The sequence below is a fragment of the Ciconia boyciana genome, chromosome 6 (assembly GCF_034638445.1).
Source record: "Ciconia boyciana chromosome 6, ASM3463844v1, whole genome shotgun sequence".
NCBI classification, from domain to species: domain Eukaryota; kingdom Metazoa; phylum Chordata; class Aves; order Ciconiiformes; family Ciconiidae; genus Ciconia; species Ciconia boyciana.
Genome location: NC_132939.1, coordinates 33,365,048 through 33,379,381, shown reverse-complemented (window position 1 = coordinate 33,379,381; position 14,334 = coordinate 33,365,048). Strand labels below are relative to the sequence as shown.

General features: G+C 47.1%; 1 protein-coding gene across 1 annotated transcript in view; it reads left to right on the top strand.

The window, feature by feature from the left end:
- Positions 1–11,850, top strand: part of PLEKHD1 (pleckstrin homology and coiled-coil domain containing D1) — a 29,990-nt gene extending 18,140 nt beyond the window's left edge. Inside the window, exons 7-13 of the mRNA XM_072864253.1 lie at positions 1,771–1,865; positions 2,781–2,874; positions 4,213–4,391; positions 5,148–5,280; positions 6,502–6,646; positions 8,645–8,794; positions 9,400–11,850. Coding sequence (XP_072720354.1) covers positions 1,771–1,865; positions 2,781–2,874; positions 4,213–4,391; positions 5,148–5,280; positions 6,502–6,646; positions 8,645–8,794; positions 9,400–9,560 — 957 coding nt within the window. The 3' untranslated portion in view covers positions 9,561–11,850. The remainder of the gene's footprint in view (positions 1–1,770; positions 1,866–2,780; positions 2,875–4,212; positions 4,392–5,147; positions 5,281–6,501; positions 6,647–8,644; positions 8,795–9,399) is intronic.
- The last annotated feature ends 2,484 nt before the right edge of the window (positions 11,851–14,334 follow it).

The window sequence follows — 14,334 nt, the reverse complement described above, 5'->3', positions numbered from 1 at the left end:
TCCATGCAGCATGCTTGTGATTATGTCTCCAGGAGGACCAGGGAGGAAGATCAGATTAAATTCATATTCACTGGGTTGAATTAAACACTTGTTATTTGGTAGATTCAAGAGAACTCTGGCAATCAACTTGTCTGTCTCCCCAGTCAGAAAGCAAATAAACAGAGCTGACATTGCTCTAGTGTAGAGATACCGTTGTGAGAAACAAGGAGCAGCAAAAAGCAATGTGGTTTATTTTTTTGACACACCAGAGATGGGGAAAACAATAAGCATTGCACTAGCGAAAGCCCAAGAGAGCACTCCCTTAGATGTGACTATTATACCTTAATTTATCAAGTTTATTATTGTTTTCCAAACTATTCCTAACTTATATTTGCTTAATACAATAAAAGTAGCTCATTCTCTTATTCACACCAAATCTATACCGGTTTTTATAGCACCATCATAAAGTTATTGCAAAATAGCTTTGCAAATGGGTTGTGCTATTACACGGTATGAAATCCTGCATGGATGTAGGCCACCACATTGCAATCTTGCAAACTGCCACATGCTCTCTTTTCCAGTTAATCCAAAATGACTGTCACCCCTCTTTAGCAAAAGATGGCAATGCTGACCTAGGCTTCTCAGGCCTATGTTTTTCCTGTGTACATTTCTGCAGAGCTAAAGTCCAAAGGTGGCTTGGACACTCCTTTAGGGCTAAGCTACTTCTGCCATTGCAGGGAGGCATCCCTTTCTGGGGAGGTAGCCTGCTTGCTGCTTAACCCACAGCCATAGGGAGGGAAATGCCCTTGTCTAAAGACCCTGGAACAAATCTCTGCTCTTACGAAGCCATGCACAGTATCTGCATTGCCCACAAAGAGCAGATCGGGCTGGGTTAGTTTGAAGAACTTTGTTACTGATGAAGGAATGAATATGTAGCTCACTGAGCTGTGGCGGTCTGACCTGCTGTGAGTCTGAAGGCTTCAGAGCAATACGTTGGGAAAGCAGCTTCAACTATGTACCTGCACCACGGAGCAAGGGTCTTATTATGAATTTATCTGGCGTTGGTGCTGTTTTGTGACCTGCCTGGGCCTGCAGCAGGAGTTCTGCTACCAGCTAAAGCTGCAAGGGAACCTGACCGGGAGCAGGACCCTCGCTGTACTTTGTCCCTGTCTCCCTCCATCTGCAGTGGGTCTCGGTATAGCTGCTTCCTCCAGACTGGGGGATGAGACTGTTTCACTGCTGGAGGATAGCTTGTGGTATTCAGGGTTCTTTAAATATGGTTTTATTAGCACAAGGATAGTGACAGGCTGATTAAACTGTGCAAAGCTGTAACTGTGCTGTTCGTGTTTTCCTGTTCCCGTGGGGATGGGAAGCAAGGCTGAGGTAGTAGAAATATCACACTTCAGGCGCAGCAGTGCTGGGGCTGTCGCATTCCTGTCTGGGCTTTCTGTACTGCACGTGTGGGTGCCTGGTAATGGTACATGCATGTCGAGTCCAGCTTTCCCAGGGAGCTTGGGACCTTCTGTATATGTGCAGCAGAGCTGATCCGTGCAGGGAGCATGTCTGGGATTTCCACGTGCCTGGTAACCTGCCTGGGACTTCTGGATGTCTGGAAATCCTCAACCAACCTTCAATTCCTTCTAATTGCCCCTGGACAAAAGTGTGGTGGAATCGGACACCCCGTGGCTCTATATAGCTCAGGTTAAAAGTCCCAGGCATTGTTAACAGGAAAGCTTTTCCTAACTGTGAGTGTGTCAGCAGAGTACATTCTTGTCTTCTCTTTCGGTCCAGGAACTCGAGCGTCTGAACCAGGTCCTGGAAGCAGAGAAGCACCGGTTTGAAGAGGTGGTTCGGGAGCTGCGGCTGGAGCAGGAACAGATCAGACGGTAAGGCGGCAGACTCCGCAGGGCAGGAAAAGGACACGAACTCCCACACTGGGCAGAAGGGCTGCTCTGGTGGCGAACCAAAACAGTTCCTAAAATCCACCTATTTTGTGCATGTAGGAAGGAGATAAATGCTATATGGACCGAAACAGGAATGGTTGAAATGTGTTTACCTGCATTTGCTATCACTTGTGTGACCACTAGAATACAGCTTAGTTTCATTTTGTGTTCAGGGCTCCAGCAACTTCATTTTCAAAGGGCTGGAACATGAGCAAACCCCAGATTTGTCGGGGTAGCATGGCAATGGACAGGTGCTAGAAGATTTCAGAGAGATTCCAGACATGTGAATCTGGTTTTCCACCATCAGCTGAATGACACTGGGTGGATGATGAAGTTGCCTCACCAAGAATAATTTTGTCATCTTAAGAGTTACGCTATGCAAAATATGAACAGCAAATGTATTTAGAAAGGGAAGAATCAAAGTGCTTTGCCCTGAGTGTTGAAAGGGCATGATTTGCCATTGCCCTCTTTTTTTTTTCCCTTTTCTCTCCCTAAATAACATCTCAGAAAAGCCAGTGTGATTTTGCAAACCATTTTTGTTTTCATAGACCTACATCTGCTTAGATATGACTGCCCTGTCTGAGCTCTTCCAGTTGCAACCGTGGCCCTGCCCTTGCTAGAGAAGCACACGAACAGTTGGGTTTGGATTGACGATCAGGAGGCACAGTAAAGTTCCTGGACGCCCATAGTGTGTTCAAGGCGTGATGCTTCCTGGCAAGCTCCTGACTCTTCAGGGCTGCCTATACCAACCACTGGTCGCAGGTCCTGCACTAAGAGATCCACAGCTTGCGCAGTCTGAGCGCGGTCTGTGGGGCTAGTGTTCCCCTGCAATAGCTATCACCCTTTCTGCTTCTTTAGGGAGCTAGAGCTCACAGCCCGCTCCCTTAAAGGAGTGGAGGAAGAAAAGAAAGAGTTGCGAAGCCTGACACAGTCCTTACAGAAAACCCTAGAGGTGAGTGACCACTTCTCCCCTCCGAGTGACAGCATTTTGGGAACGATCTATGAGAACTGACCAGGGCTGGAAGCAATGCTGTCCTGTGGAATGAATCTAACATCCGCTAGTGCCGGAGTTAAGTCCTGTGTGGATGACCAGGTTCATTCAATAGCTGATATGAAGGCCAAAATCCCCTGCAGAAAAGGACTAGAAGTGACATGGAGCCCAGCCGAACCAAACTTTTCTCAGCAGTACTAGGTGATGTGATGCAGGACAATAACCATAAATTGCGGTTTGGGAAGCTCAGGTTGAACACTAGGGAGAGACTTTTCACCAGACAGGTAGGCAGGCGGTGGGAGAGGCTGAGGAACCTCCATCTTGGAAGGTTTTCACAACCTGACTGCAGAAAGCCACAGCTGACCGTATCTTGCTGTGCTGACAGACTAGCTCTGAACAGGAGGCTGGACTAGAGCCTACCAAAGGGTCCCTTCCAGCCAACATGGCTAGAAGTCTGTGATGGCTTTCTGATTTTTTCTTTTTTTTTTTTAACTGCAACTCCCTAAGTCTTGGTGGAAATTGGAGCAGCAGAGGCGCATTCATTGTTCACAGAAGGGAGCGTGGTTCCCAGGGAATCATGTACCACATGGGAATTTAGGAACCAGAGTGTTGATGTATTAAACCCTTTTCTTGCTTGGTATCACTCTGGTGGATTGGTGGAAAGCAGCTTTTCTAAACGTATATTGTTTGTGAAATTTCCACACAGCTGGCCTTCTGAAGCCTCAATGTCATCCTTAATGTTCGTGTCAGATCCTGCAAGTTCATTCAAAAATCTGTTGCTGATGTTCCTTTGAGCTCTTCTTGCCCGCAGTTATGGGTATGAAAAAAGAACTGGAAAGCTAGGGAAGGACCGTTCATGCCCTAGTTGCACAGCAGACCGAACACTTCACAGAAAAACAGCATGATATGTCCTATTGCCCCGCAGTTAGAAGTACCAGAGAGGGGATGGCTCTAGTTCACACGGAGGAGCAAGGTGAGGAGGGAAGGCAGGGAAGCTGCCTGCATCGGTGATGCACTAGGGAAGCATAAGGCTCCAGTCCCTGAACTGGGTCCTTACTAGCATACCATGTCAAAGCAGCCTGCAGGTTCTCACCCCCTTGCATAGCGAAGGCTATGGTGGAAGCTTGCTCCTCATGAGGCAGGTATGAAATGAAAACCAGATTTTGTTATTCCTGTTTTTTAACCTGAATGAGGCATGTGGATGTAAGGATGGAGGGACTCAATAGGGAGGAGCCAGGCGGGAACAGAAGCAGGAATGTTAGACCTGGCTGATACTCACGATCTCTGCCCTTCTTCAAGGAGCTCTCCCTGGAAAAGCAGCAAATGCTGGAGATGCTGGAAGAAAATGAGAGCCAGCTTCCACCTCCAACCAGCCCCAGCAAGGAGCAAAGCCCCATCTGGGGACTGCACTGCAGCCTGCGACAGATTGAAGAGAAGATGCAGCAACTTCTGGAGGAGAAACTCCTGGCAGAGAAGAGGTGAAGTGGGGGCAGGGGCTCTTACGGTGGTGCCAGAGACAGGGATGTGGGACGAGATGTGGTCCAGTGTGAAGAGGGTGGTGGGAAAAGAGGTAGTTTTCCCCCTTGCAGGTGGGAGGCAATCAGAAAGGGTAAGGCTAAATATTTGCAGGCTTAAAATTAGGATCACTTCAGAACTGTTTCCCTGTTTATCCTGAGACCTGCAGAGAGGCAAGATCCTTTATAATTTCCATTTTTGGGTGTGGTAAGGGAAGAGGACACTTCTGCCCTGCTCAGGCTTAGTGGTGCCAAATGATGACGTGACTATCTGCTGACTTGCTTTTTGGTTGCCAACGCAAGACAAGTCTGGAAGCTTGTCTGGTTCCCATGGCAGGAGTTCAGGTTATAAACGCTTCAGAGGGGACAGAGTGAGGCAGGGCAGCTGAACTCCTCGCTGCCGCTTGGGCCTGCTCCTTTCAAATCAGGACTTAGGCACGTGAATCCATTTGGTGTTCATGGACTTGTCCATAAGAAGTGTTTGGTGCTCCTGGACCTCATCTGGGTGTTGAGAGTGTTCCATTCAAGAACTGTCCACCTGGCTTTCTCCAGCAATGCCTGTGTTATTGAAGTGAAACACAGACTGCGCTCCTGTTAGCACCTCTTTGCTCAGGGCAGCCAGGTAGTTAAGCGTGCCCCATCACCATACTGAGCCCCTTCCTTCCTGTGAGTTGTGCTGGGCTGGGAACGGTCATCTTCCTTTGCTGTGCCGTGCACCAGGATGAAGGAGAATGAGGAGCGGTCCCGAGCACTGGAGGAGGAGCGGGAGTTTTACTCTTCCCAGTCGCAAGCGCTGCAGAACTCGCTCTCGGAGCTGACCGCAGAGAAGCAGCAGACGGAGAGAGACCTCAAGGTATCCCCTGCGTCTGTTGCATATTGCTGTCCCTGGGCCCAGAGTTCTCTCATTTTCCCTTTCAGTTCATCCCCTATCAAGTGGGAGACTTGGTTTTATTTTGTTTTCATTTTGTGGTCGCAAATCTTCTTTTGCTATGTTTCATATCATGGTAACACGTGAAGTTGCCATGTTGTATCTGTGTAGCACTACTATTTATTTTCTCATTCTGAGGCCTGATTAATCCATTCAGTAAAAGTCTCTTCATCTGCTACTGTGAAAGCATCATCTAAAGATGGAGGGAGGAAAAAAAAGTAAAAGAGGAAAGTAGACACAATCAAGAATAAAGATAATTTCAAAGAAATGCTAATATGGACATTGCAGAACTGAGCAGAAATCTTCCCTCCTCACTTGTGCTCAGAGAATCAATCTTAAGATTTGTAAATCTTCAGGAGCCTCTGCATGAACTTGGGTTCAAAAGCAGAGGAATGCAGGTGAGGTACCAGCCCTCCTTCGTTATCCCCGTAACAGAAGATACCTTAATCTACGCAAAGGTAATTGAACAAAGTATGCTATTTTATTTTAATGTAAACAATGTAAAGGTTATGCTTATTATTGGCTGTTTGACACTTAACCTCCTTCTACAAATATTTTGTCAAAAAAAATCCCCAATTCTTCTTTTTCCTGCATCTCCAAGATTTTCTTATCCTGTAACCTTCCACCTGGCCAAATTAAAGCTAAGTTGACCTAAGCTGTATTAGTTATTCTCATTTGCTAAGCTACGATGGATATTATCATTTATTTCTAACTTTTCTTGTGTTTTGTTTCTGAAACTAAGTACTGTACACCCCTCTGTGGGAACTGACTGCCTTTATCTCAAGTCCCTCTCAGCTGGAAAGATGTCCTCCTGTTCCTGCTCAGCTGCAAGTACTTGCATAAGCACAAATTCACATGTGGAAATACCATTTTTGATTCCACATGGTTATTACAATGAGAGGGAAGCTGTGAAAATGGAAGTCAGAGTAAAGGAGAATTACTAAAATAATCTGGACTTCGAAATCAGATTCTGTCTGAAGACATGAGGAACAACTTTTATGTTGTCCTACAATATTTCTATTGGTTTTCCTTACTGTTGTCTTTTCATTTTAAGCTGCTTGGTGGGTCCCTCACAGACCTTGTGAGTTAGCAGGATGGTAATTGAGATGCAAGCTGTTTTTCAGCAATGCTTATGCTCTTCCTCAGGCTGAGGTGAAGGTGCGCATGGATCTGGAGAAGAGATTGAGAGAAGCTGAGGAAGCGTTGCAGAGCTTGGAGCAAGGCTTAAATTCTCTGGATTGCAACAAGGAGAAAGAGGAGAAGATGAAAGCAGATGTCAGTAACTTGAGAAGTAAGTCAGTCATCTGTCCTCTCTACTGGTGAGCAAGCTCTGAGAGAGGAATTATTTCTACCCATCTTCCCAGACACAAAAAGAAGTTCCAAATTAGCAAAGCTGCATATAATATGCTCTCCCAACTCCTTGTACCTCAACCACACCTCCCTTTTGAGGAGCCAGAATGTGCTATGCAGGTACTTGGTGTTTTGTTCTCAAAGGAGGGCAAAATTATCCTAACCTTCCCTGTTGGGTGGAAGACAAACCTAGGGGCAGAGATGAGCAAGTGCTTTCCAAAATGTCAAAGAGGGAAGCTGTGGCAGAGCTGTAAAGACTGACTAGGTCTGAGTTACAAAGAGTCCTCTGATTCCTCTCAAGATAATATTTTCTCAGCCTTGGTTACGAGAACATCAGCAGTTTAAGGAGGACCGTGGGTGCTGTAGCAACGTGCTGGTAGGTGACCCAGCAGGTGAAGTTTGGATCCTTGCTCAGAGCTGAATCACTGCATCAGCCCAGCACTGCTGTGCTGAGATGACTGCAATCCACAGGTCACAGGTGTAGACTCAGGTTCCCCTCAGCTTATCCCTGTTTCTTTGCCTCTTCTTTTCTTTTTTTTTTTTAATATGGGGCATTACCCTAGCATTTGGCCTGAGTCAGGTTTGGGAACTGACATTAGCAGCTTCAATTGGGTGAAGTCTTGCTTGTTTTCCATCCTCAAGTATAGTGCAGGGGGAAGCTGTTATGAAGATGTTGTATCTCTGCAGTTAAGACTTCATTTCAGTGAAAGGGGGATGTAATGGGCCAATATAGAAAAGTCAAAAAGTTCTGTGGCGTTCTGAGCACTGTTACATATGTAAATACAAATATATGTATAAATAGTTTTTTCATATATGCACATATTTATAATTTTTATATATAAATATATGTAAATAAGTATTATTTAGTAGTTTCTACATCAGATTTCTAAACTGAGACAAAAGGGCATGATTCTGAGCTTCATCCCGCTGGCTCAGAGCCCTGGTAAGAAAACAGAGCTAAAGTGAATGTGGTGAGCTCAGCATTCAACTAGAGCTGAACTACCTGCACAGGGCATAAGTGAGTAACCTCTAGCACTGAATGTCTCCCAACACTCATTTCCAATCTGAGATTTTGGGGGATGTTTTCTTCAAGAGAGTAAAAATGTACTGATGAGCAAAACGCTAGAGAGAGTGAGGGACCAGCAATGTTTTCTTTAACATCAATCCCAGCACAGATTGCCTCAGTCCTTCCAAGTGATTCCTGCAGCTCTGCCCTGCCCTTTCATGTAGGAGTTGGGGCGCATTAGCATGTGAGCCCTCCTCAACAGCAAGAGACCAGCAACAGGCAAGAGGACAGCAAGACTGGAATGGCAGAAGATATGCTGGGTAGACCATAACAGGGGAAATGGGCCAGGAAAAGCAGCTTGTGTGGCAGATCAGCACAGAATAACGTTGTCAGAGTTTGGACATGAGGCTTTGCATGGAGCCTGTAATGTATGTATGTATGCGCTAGTATTTGCTATGCTATTAAGAAATCCCTGGCCATGTATGGCCTGGGTGTGTGTGCCCATGCCAGTGTTGCCAACACCTCCCTTTCCACTGTTAGACTTGACTGGTTTTAGAAGTCCTTCAAAGAAAGTGTGACGAACCAGGCTTCAGACCCCTATGTTGCAAGAGAGTTGAGAAGTTTTATCATAATATCAGAGGCTTTTGGCAGTCGAATCATGAGCAGTCGTGGGAACGATTGATGGGGAATGGATGGTTGCAGTTCTTTTTATAATTTGAATATGCATTTGTTGGGGACTGTGGGGTTTTGTCACTTCGAACTTGTTCATTCTGATGATATTCTGGAGCTTCATGGATTGTTGTTCATGAAGGTCTAGGGAGGTTTTGAACACCATTACCTGGCTCAACCCATCAGTGAGTGCAGTCCCTTGTGACTGGTTCATTGCTTGAAGTGTTTCTCCCGTCACTGCTCACAGTGGTGTCTTCTCCTCAGAGTTCTTTGAAGAGTGCATCCGCAATGCCGAGCTGGAGGCCAAGATGCCCGTGATCATGAAGAACTCTGTGTACATCCACAAGGCTGCCACTCGTCGCATAAAGAGCTGCCGCTTCCACCGCCGGAGAGCCAGCGCTTCATGGAATGACTGTAAGTATGGGGCAGCTTCTTACTCTACATCCTGCAGGAGCAGATATGTGCAGATGGGGCCGACAGAGCAGTAAGGTCTGCACATGTGGTTCATATTTCATATTGCCTAGTAGTAGAATGGACCTACAGAGAAACTTGGAGCTTCCTTACCCAGCGAGCAGGCAGTGAGTCTGCATTCTGGTTGCCTGTCTCTTCATGTGTGTTGAAAGGTAACTGCTGTGATGGTCCTGGGCCCCTAAAAAAACATGCTCAAAGCTGACTTCATCTGAATGCTTAATCACAGACTGAGTTAGGTTGGAAGGGACACCTGGACATTGTCCAGTTCAATCCAGCGCTCAGAATGGCTACCTGCAAGGTTAGATCAGGTTCTACGTAAAACCCTAAATCAGAGGCAGCTGTAAAGAAGAGAAGTGTGTTTCCATGCTGTCAGCATTTTCCTCCTCTGAAAACAGTAAGGTGAAGCTGTTAGAGGGCAATGGTTAGCTCATCCCTTGCCAGGCTCTCAGCCGTGTTAATCGCATGGCTCGTGTGCTCTAGTGAAGGTTTGTCTTCGGTTTGTGTCCCTGACGGAGAGCGCTGACCTTTCTGTGCTGCTCTTGTTTCAGTGAAGCAGTCCCAGTCCTTCATCTTCTCGCACGCAGAAGCTGAAAACATCGAGGAGCTGAAAGAAGCAGCCAAAAGACTGAGCCGGGACCAGCGCTTCAGGGAAACTCTCTATCAAATCATGAGGTTGCAAACGGATTCTGCTTCGGGGGACAAAAAGTGACTCTTGTTGGGAGGGGGCTTCTGATCACAATTTGCCATTCAGCTCTGCAAAAGTTACGCCATTGGGCAGGAGGGTCAGAAGGGAGATTTGCCCTTTGGTGGGGAAAGTGGGGGAAAGTTGTGCGTAGGCAATTCCCTCAGTTAGTGGCTTTGTTTTAGTTTGAATGCTCCCTGTAGCCTGGCAGACCTTCTCTGCTGATCGCTCCAGATCCGTTTGCTTCAGCTGCTTACCTTAAGCCACGTTTTGCCAAGATACCACAGTCGGTGTTAAAGTGAACCACAGACCGTAGCTTAGGAAGTGCCTCTTCTTTCCTTTCCTGTCTAGTCTGTCTGCCAAACGCAAGTGCTTCTGAGAAAGCCCTTTATCAGCCTATGCTCCAGCCAGTGTAGCCTCCCCAGCTGGACACAGCTTACCCTGTTCTGCCTGATCCCCTCTAGCAAACAGCTCGCTGCACACCCCCGGTCAATCAGCACTGCGGTGGGACACATTTCCTGGGGCATTTCCTGAAGACCACAGCAGCCCCAGCCTCCCAAGCACAGGCAATAATATCAAACACAGGGCAACCTCTTGATGCTACATCATTTCAAGCAAATGGCAGCAACACAAGGTGAAGACAACCTGAGGATGCTGTGGATTTGGCTCCAAGGAGGATCATGGGCAGAGAAGAGCTTATAGGTAACTCATCGGCTTTGATGCAAGCTGGGGGGAGGGTTGCGTTGTGTTGACTGTGGGCAGAACATCCTGGGGCCACCTCTGCACTTTTTTTGCATTGGGACATCTGGCTGTGTCACTGCCAGAAGAAGGAGCAGAGCTATGTTCTGCAGAAGGTGTTATCTACAGGCAGATTTGGTGTGGAGGAGCCTTTGACTCAGCTCTGATGGCTTCCTCATCACCTCTGTAAATCAAGCCAGAGGACGGGTGGGTGAGGAGTGTCCAGCCACACAACCCACTACCACTTGGAGAATTAAACATTGTCAGCAGCAAGCTGTCAGGGCTGTGGAGGTGGGGAAAGTCATCTCTATGTGCTGCAGTGAATAGCCTGTGTCCAAGGCTTTGTACTGCTCTCTACCAGTCCTCTTAATTGCAATCCAGGCTGCCTCAGGCAAACCAGGATCTCTGGCAAGCCAAGGCTGGACTGGGAGAGGCACTGTGGACAGCCTATTCAGAGGTGGGCTTCTGGCTGGCATGCTCACCATGTGGTTATTGCAGGAGAGGATTTGCCCTGTGTGTGGTCATCTTGTATGTTACAGGAGAGGAATCACTTTGTTGTGGAAACCTTGCAGCCTCTTCCACCTATTTTAAGCAAGCAGCTGGCTAATAATTACCCATGCTACAGTAACAGCACTGCCTGGTGCTTACAGAGCACATGACAAGCACACTCAGAGTGACACTGTTATCCCGTGGTATACATTGGGAAACAAAGGAATAAACAATACAAAGGTGAATGAAGTTAGCAGCAGAGGTAGAGTTAGGGCTCAGGGGGTCTTAAGTGCAGATTTACTGGGGCTTTCAGGGCTGTAGCCCTCATCAGCACCCCTGCGTATTACGTATGTCCCGTGACAAGGGGGTTACCAGTGACACTGGGATTACCAGTGACACTGCATGGGCTTACCTGTCCCATGCAGACTGTGACACTGTCCAGTCCCAGGCTTTGGCTTCTGGCCACCTAAGTCATTCCCTATCAGTTCAGTGCTGTTTCTAGGGAGAAATCAGGGATGAGGCTGGGAAGGGAGCCCTGGCTTGCCAGCCAGAGGAGAGGTGTTGATGCTGGGTGGAGGAGCGTAGTGGGAGGGTGTGATGCTCCTGGAGGGAGTCACTCTGGTGTGACCAGAGGAAAAGCATTGAAGGCACAGCCTGTACTTCCCATTTCAGGCAGTAACTGACCGGTATCCTTCTGCCAGGCACGGGAGGCTTTATATAATCAGAGGGTCCAGCACTGAAGGCTGGCATTTTTGTGATGACAGGTGATGTGACAGGAAAAGAGAATTTGCATCCCTCCTTAGCATACCTGATCCTTCTGTGCTTTTTCCACTTGTGCTTGCATGCTAGAAAGCCACAAACGAATTCTTGCTCCTACAAGGCTGAAGGGCTGTGAGAAAGCAATACAGAGCTGGATTTCCCCTTTACACTGTCCTCACATCATCTCTGGCTATTTTCCAGTTACAAGGTCTATCTTATGTGATGCTGGAAGGGACAGAAAAAAGGACAGCCAAGGAGCATATCTGTAATTCAGGCAGTTAGGAAAATCACCCTGTGGCTTGTAAATGCAGCACCTTTGATCTATTGCCACCAAAAGCCACAATATCAGACTTTACAGAAGTATTGTACTCAGGAGGTAGCCACATCGGGTCTTCCTTTACTGTGCATATTGACAGCAATAAATAAATAAAAGTTACACTGACACTAGAGAGTTCCTGTGTGTTCTTGATACACTGTCACTGAAATGATGTTAAATTGCCTCTGCAGGAGTTGAGACAAATCATTGTGACACGCTTATTTACTGCCAGTGCTCTTCCTCTGCTTCACCGAGTTGTTGTGTTACATGCTTAACATCGCCTCTCAAAAGGACTGGCTGTATGTAAAACGCTTTCACTCTCGCTATCCCCTTCCACTTTTAAAATGTGTATAAAGTTAAAGCCAGGGTGTACCAAATCTAAAGAAGAAATTGCCCACTTGCTTCCCTGAAGCCAGTGAGCAGCTCTCTGCGTAACCAGCAAGGCATGCCCTAAGCCACCCGCGGCGAGGTGCTTGCCATCAGCCGCTCCTTGCTGCAGATACTAGCCCTGCAGAGGAATCTACTGCCCTGTAAACTCCCTGGCAGAGCCAGTGTGGAGCTGGGTCTATGCACCATAGCATCTTAGTGAAGTGACTGTCTCCTTATTCTGTTTGAAAGGACATGGAATTACTGATTTCAGTGTTTTCTCTGTATTTTTAATGCAATGCAGTAACAGGAAGATGGCTTGGGGAGCAACCCACCGTCAGTTCAAATAACCCTCACTAGTAATCCTGGGTTAGATTGCTTTCTCCTACTGGGAATGAGATGAGAACTCCCTCCACTGAGGAGAGTTCCCTAAATTGTTCCCTCACGTCCCAGGATAGGAGAAGATACAGGATGGTTTGTACCTCTAAGATTTTTCTTCAGAAGTTGCAGAACAGCTAGATGGGGTCTGAAAAGCCTGTCGCCATTCTTCCACCACCTCCACCTTCTGGCTATCATCTGGGAACTTCTCTTCCCTCTGAAGACTTTCCTTGTTGTCCCCTTCAGAGACACTTTAAAATATGGTTTCATTTGCAGACACTGCCAAACGTGAAGCCTGCTGATTCTCTTCTGTGCTGTCTTGCCTGCTTTTCACAGTGTGAATGGCGGCTCCCGCTCAGGTCAATTTAAGGGTTAATTTCATCCTTTATGTAAGATGCACGAAGCCTCCAGGCTGTTTCACTCCCTGGTGCAGAAGAGTGGTTCCTGCTGAAGGACAGGGCTCTGGTGGCTCCCCTGGTGCTCGCTGCCCCAAGGCTTTGCTCTTGCACAGAAGTCAATGGCAGAGAAAGGAAGGCAGCGCCCGCCCCACTGCCTCCAATGTGTGCTGCTTCTAAAGCAGAGAAAGTGGACAAGAAATGGAAACTGCCCTCAGGGTCGGAAGTCAATAATAAAGGATAAACGGTTGCTGGTGCGTATTATGCATTGCTGTGCACGGCACACAAGGGACACAGGCTGGTAGCAATTTTCAGCCACAGAGTATGGCTTGCTTTTAGCTCAAGATGGTAGGCAGGCTTTCGGCTTAGGACGTTAGTGTAACATCAGTGTATCTCTTTGGAGATAAGATGATAGTCTTTCACAGAAATAGTCTGTTTTGAATGCTTTTTCATGCAGTCACTTTCTGTGGTTAGTGGAAGGACAGAGGATAGCTCATGTTGTGTCTAGTAAGGAGACGTTTGTTCTCAAGAAGGTGGCCATACTCTGAAAGTTTTGTCCACGGCTTAGCTTCTGTCAGGTCCTGGGGCTTTCCTGGAGACTCAGTGCTTCATTGTGTTGGTGTGGCTGTGAAGGATGCTATTTTCAGCATCTTCCACCTGATACACTTGGCACAAGGATAATTCTGCAGTTTTCCACCTAGTCCACACACAATTTGTTAACCATCTAGTCTGAGCGTGGCCATGAATGGGAGAAATGACTGAGCCAGAGGAACCGGCTGTAGTCAGTCACCTGAGAGCTGTGTCTGAGGTGGCCTGTCGGGGTGACAGTCACCGTGAGCGGGGCCAGGTGGGACCATGAGCTCGGCAACCACACGTGGTTTGTTGAACAACCTGCAGTGCCTTTCTGCCCGCTGAGGTAACATCCCTTCTTCTATATTAAGTAACTCGTTTACTTCTTACTGCAGGCTTAACTCTAAAGCTGAAATGGAGACAGATCCAACTGAGTACTTGGTCAGGTCTGTGAGTCCTTTCTGCTCCTTTTTGTCACCAGCACTAAGTGCAGGAGATGCCATAGTGCTGGAAGCAACAGCTCTTTTTTTTCAACGTTGGCAGATCTGGCACTTCAGAGGAAGAAAAATTATAAAGGCCAATTTGTGGGAGTCGCAAAGGCACCTTTTGCTAACTCAGAGGTGTTGCAATAAATAACTCAGCAGGGTCATGTGTTCTTATTTTGCTGTATTATAAAAAGTGCAAACTTTGCATTGCTTAAAATAATAAGTGAGCTCATTTACCCTTGAGTTCTTCTTGACTGCGCCCCTGCCTCAGACCTCTCTGTGGAAACCACCCAAGAGCAGAGGAA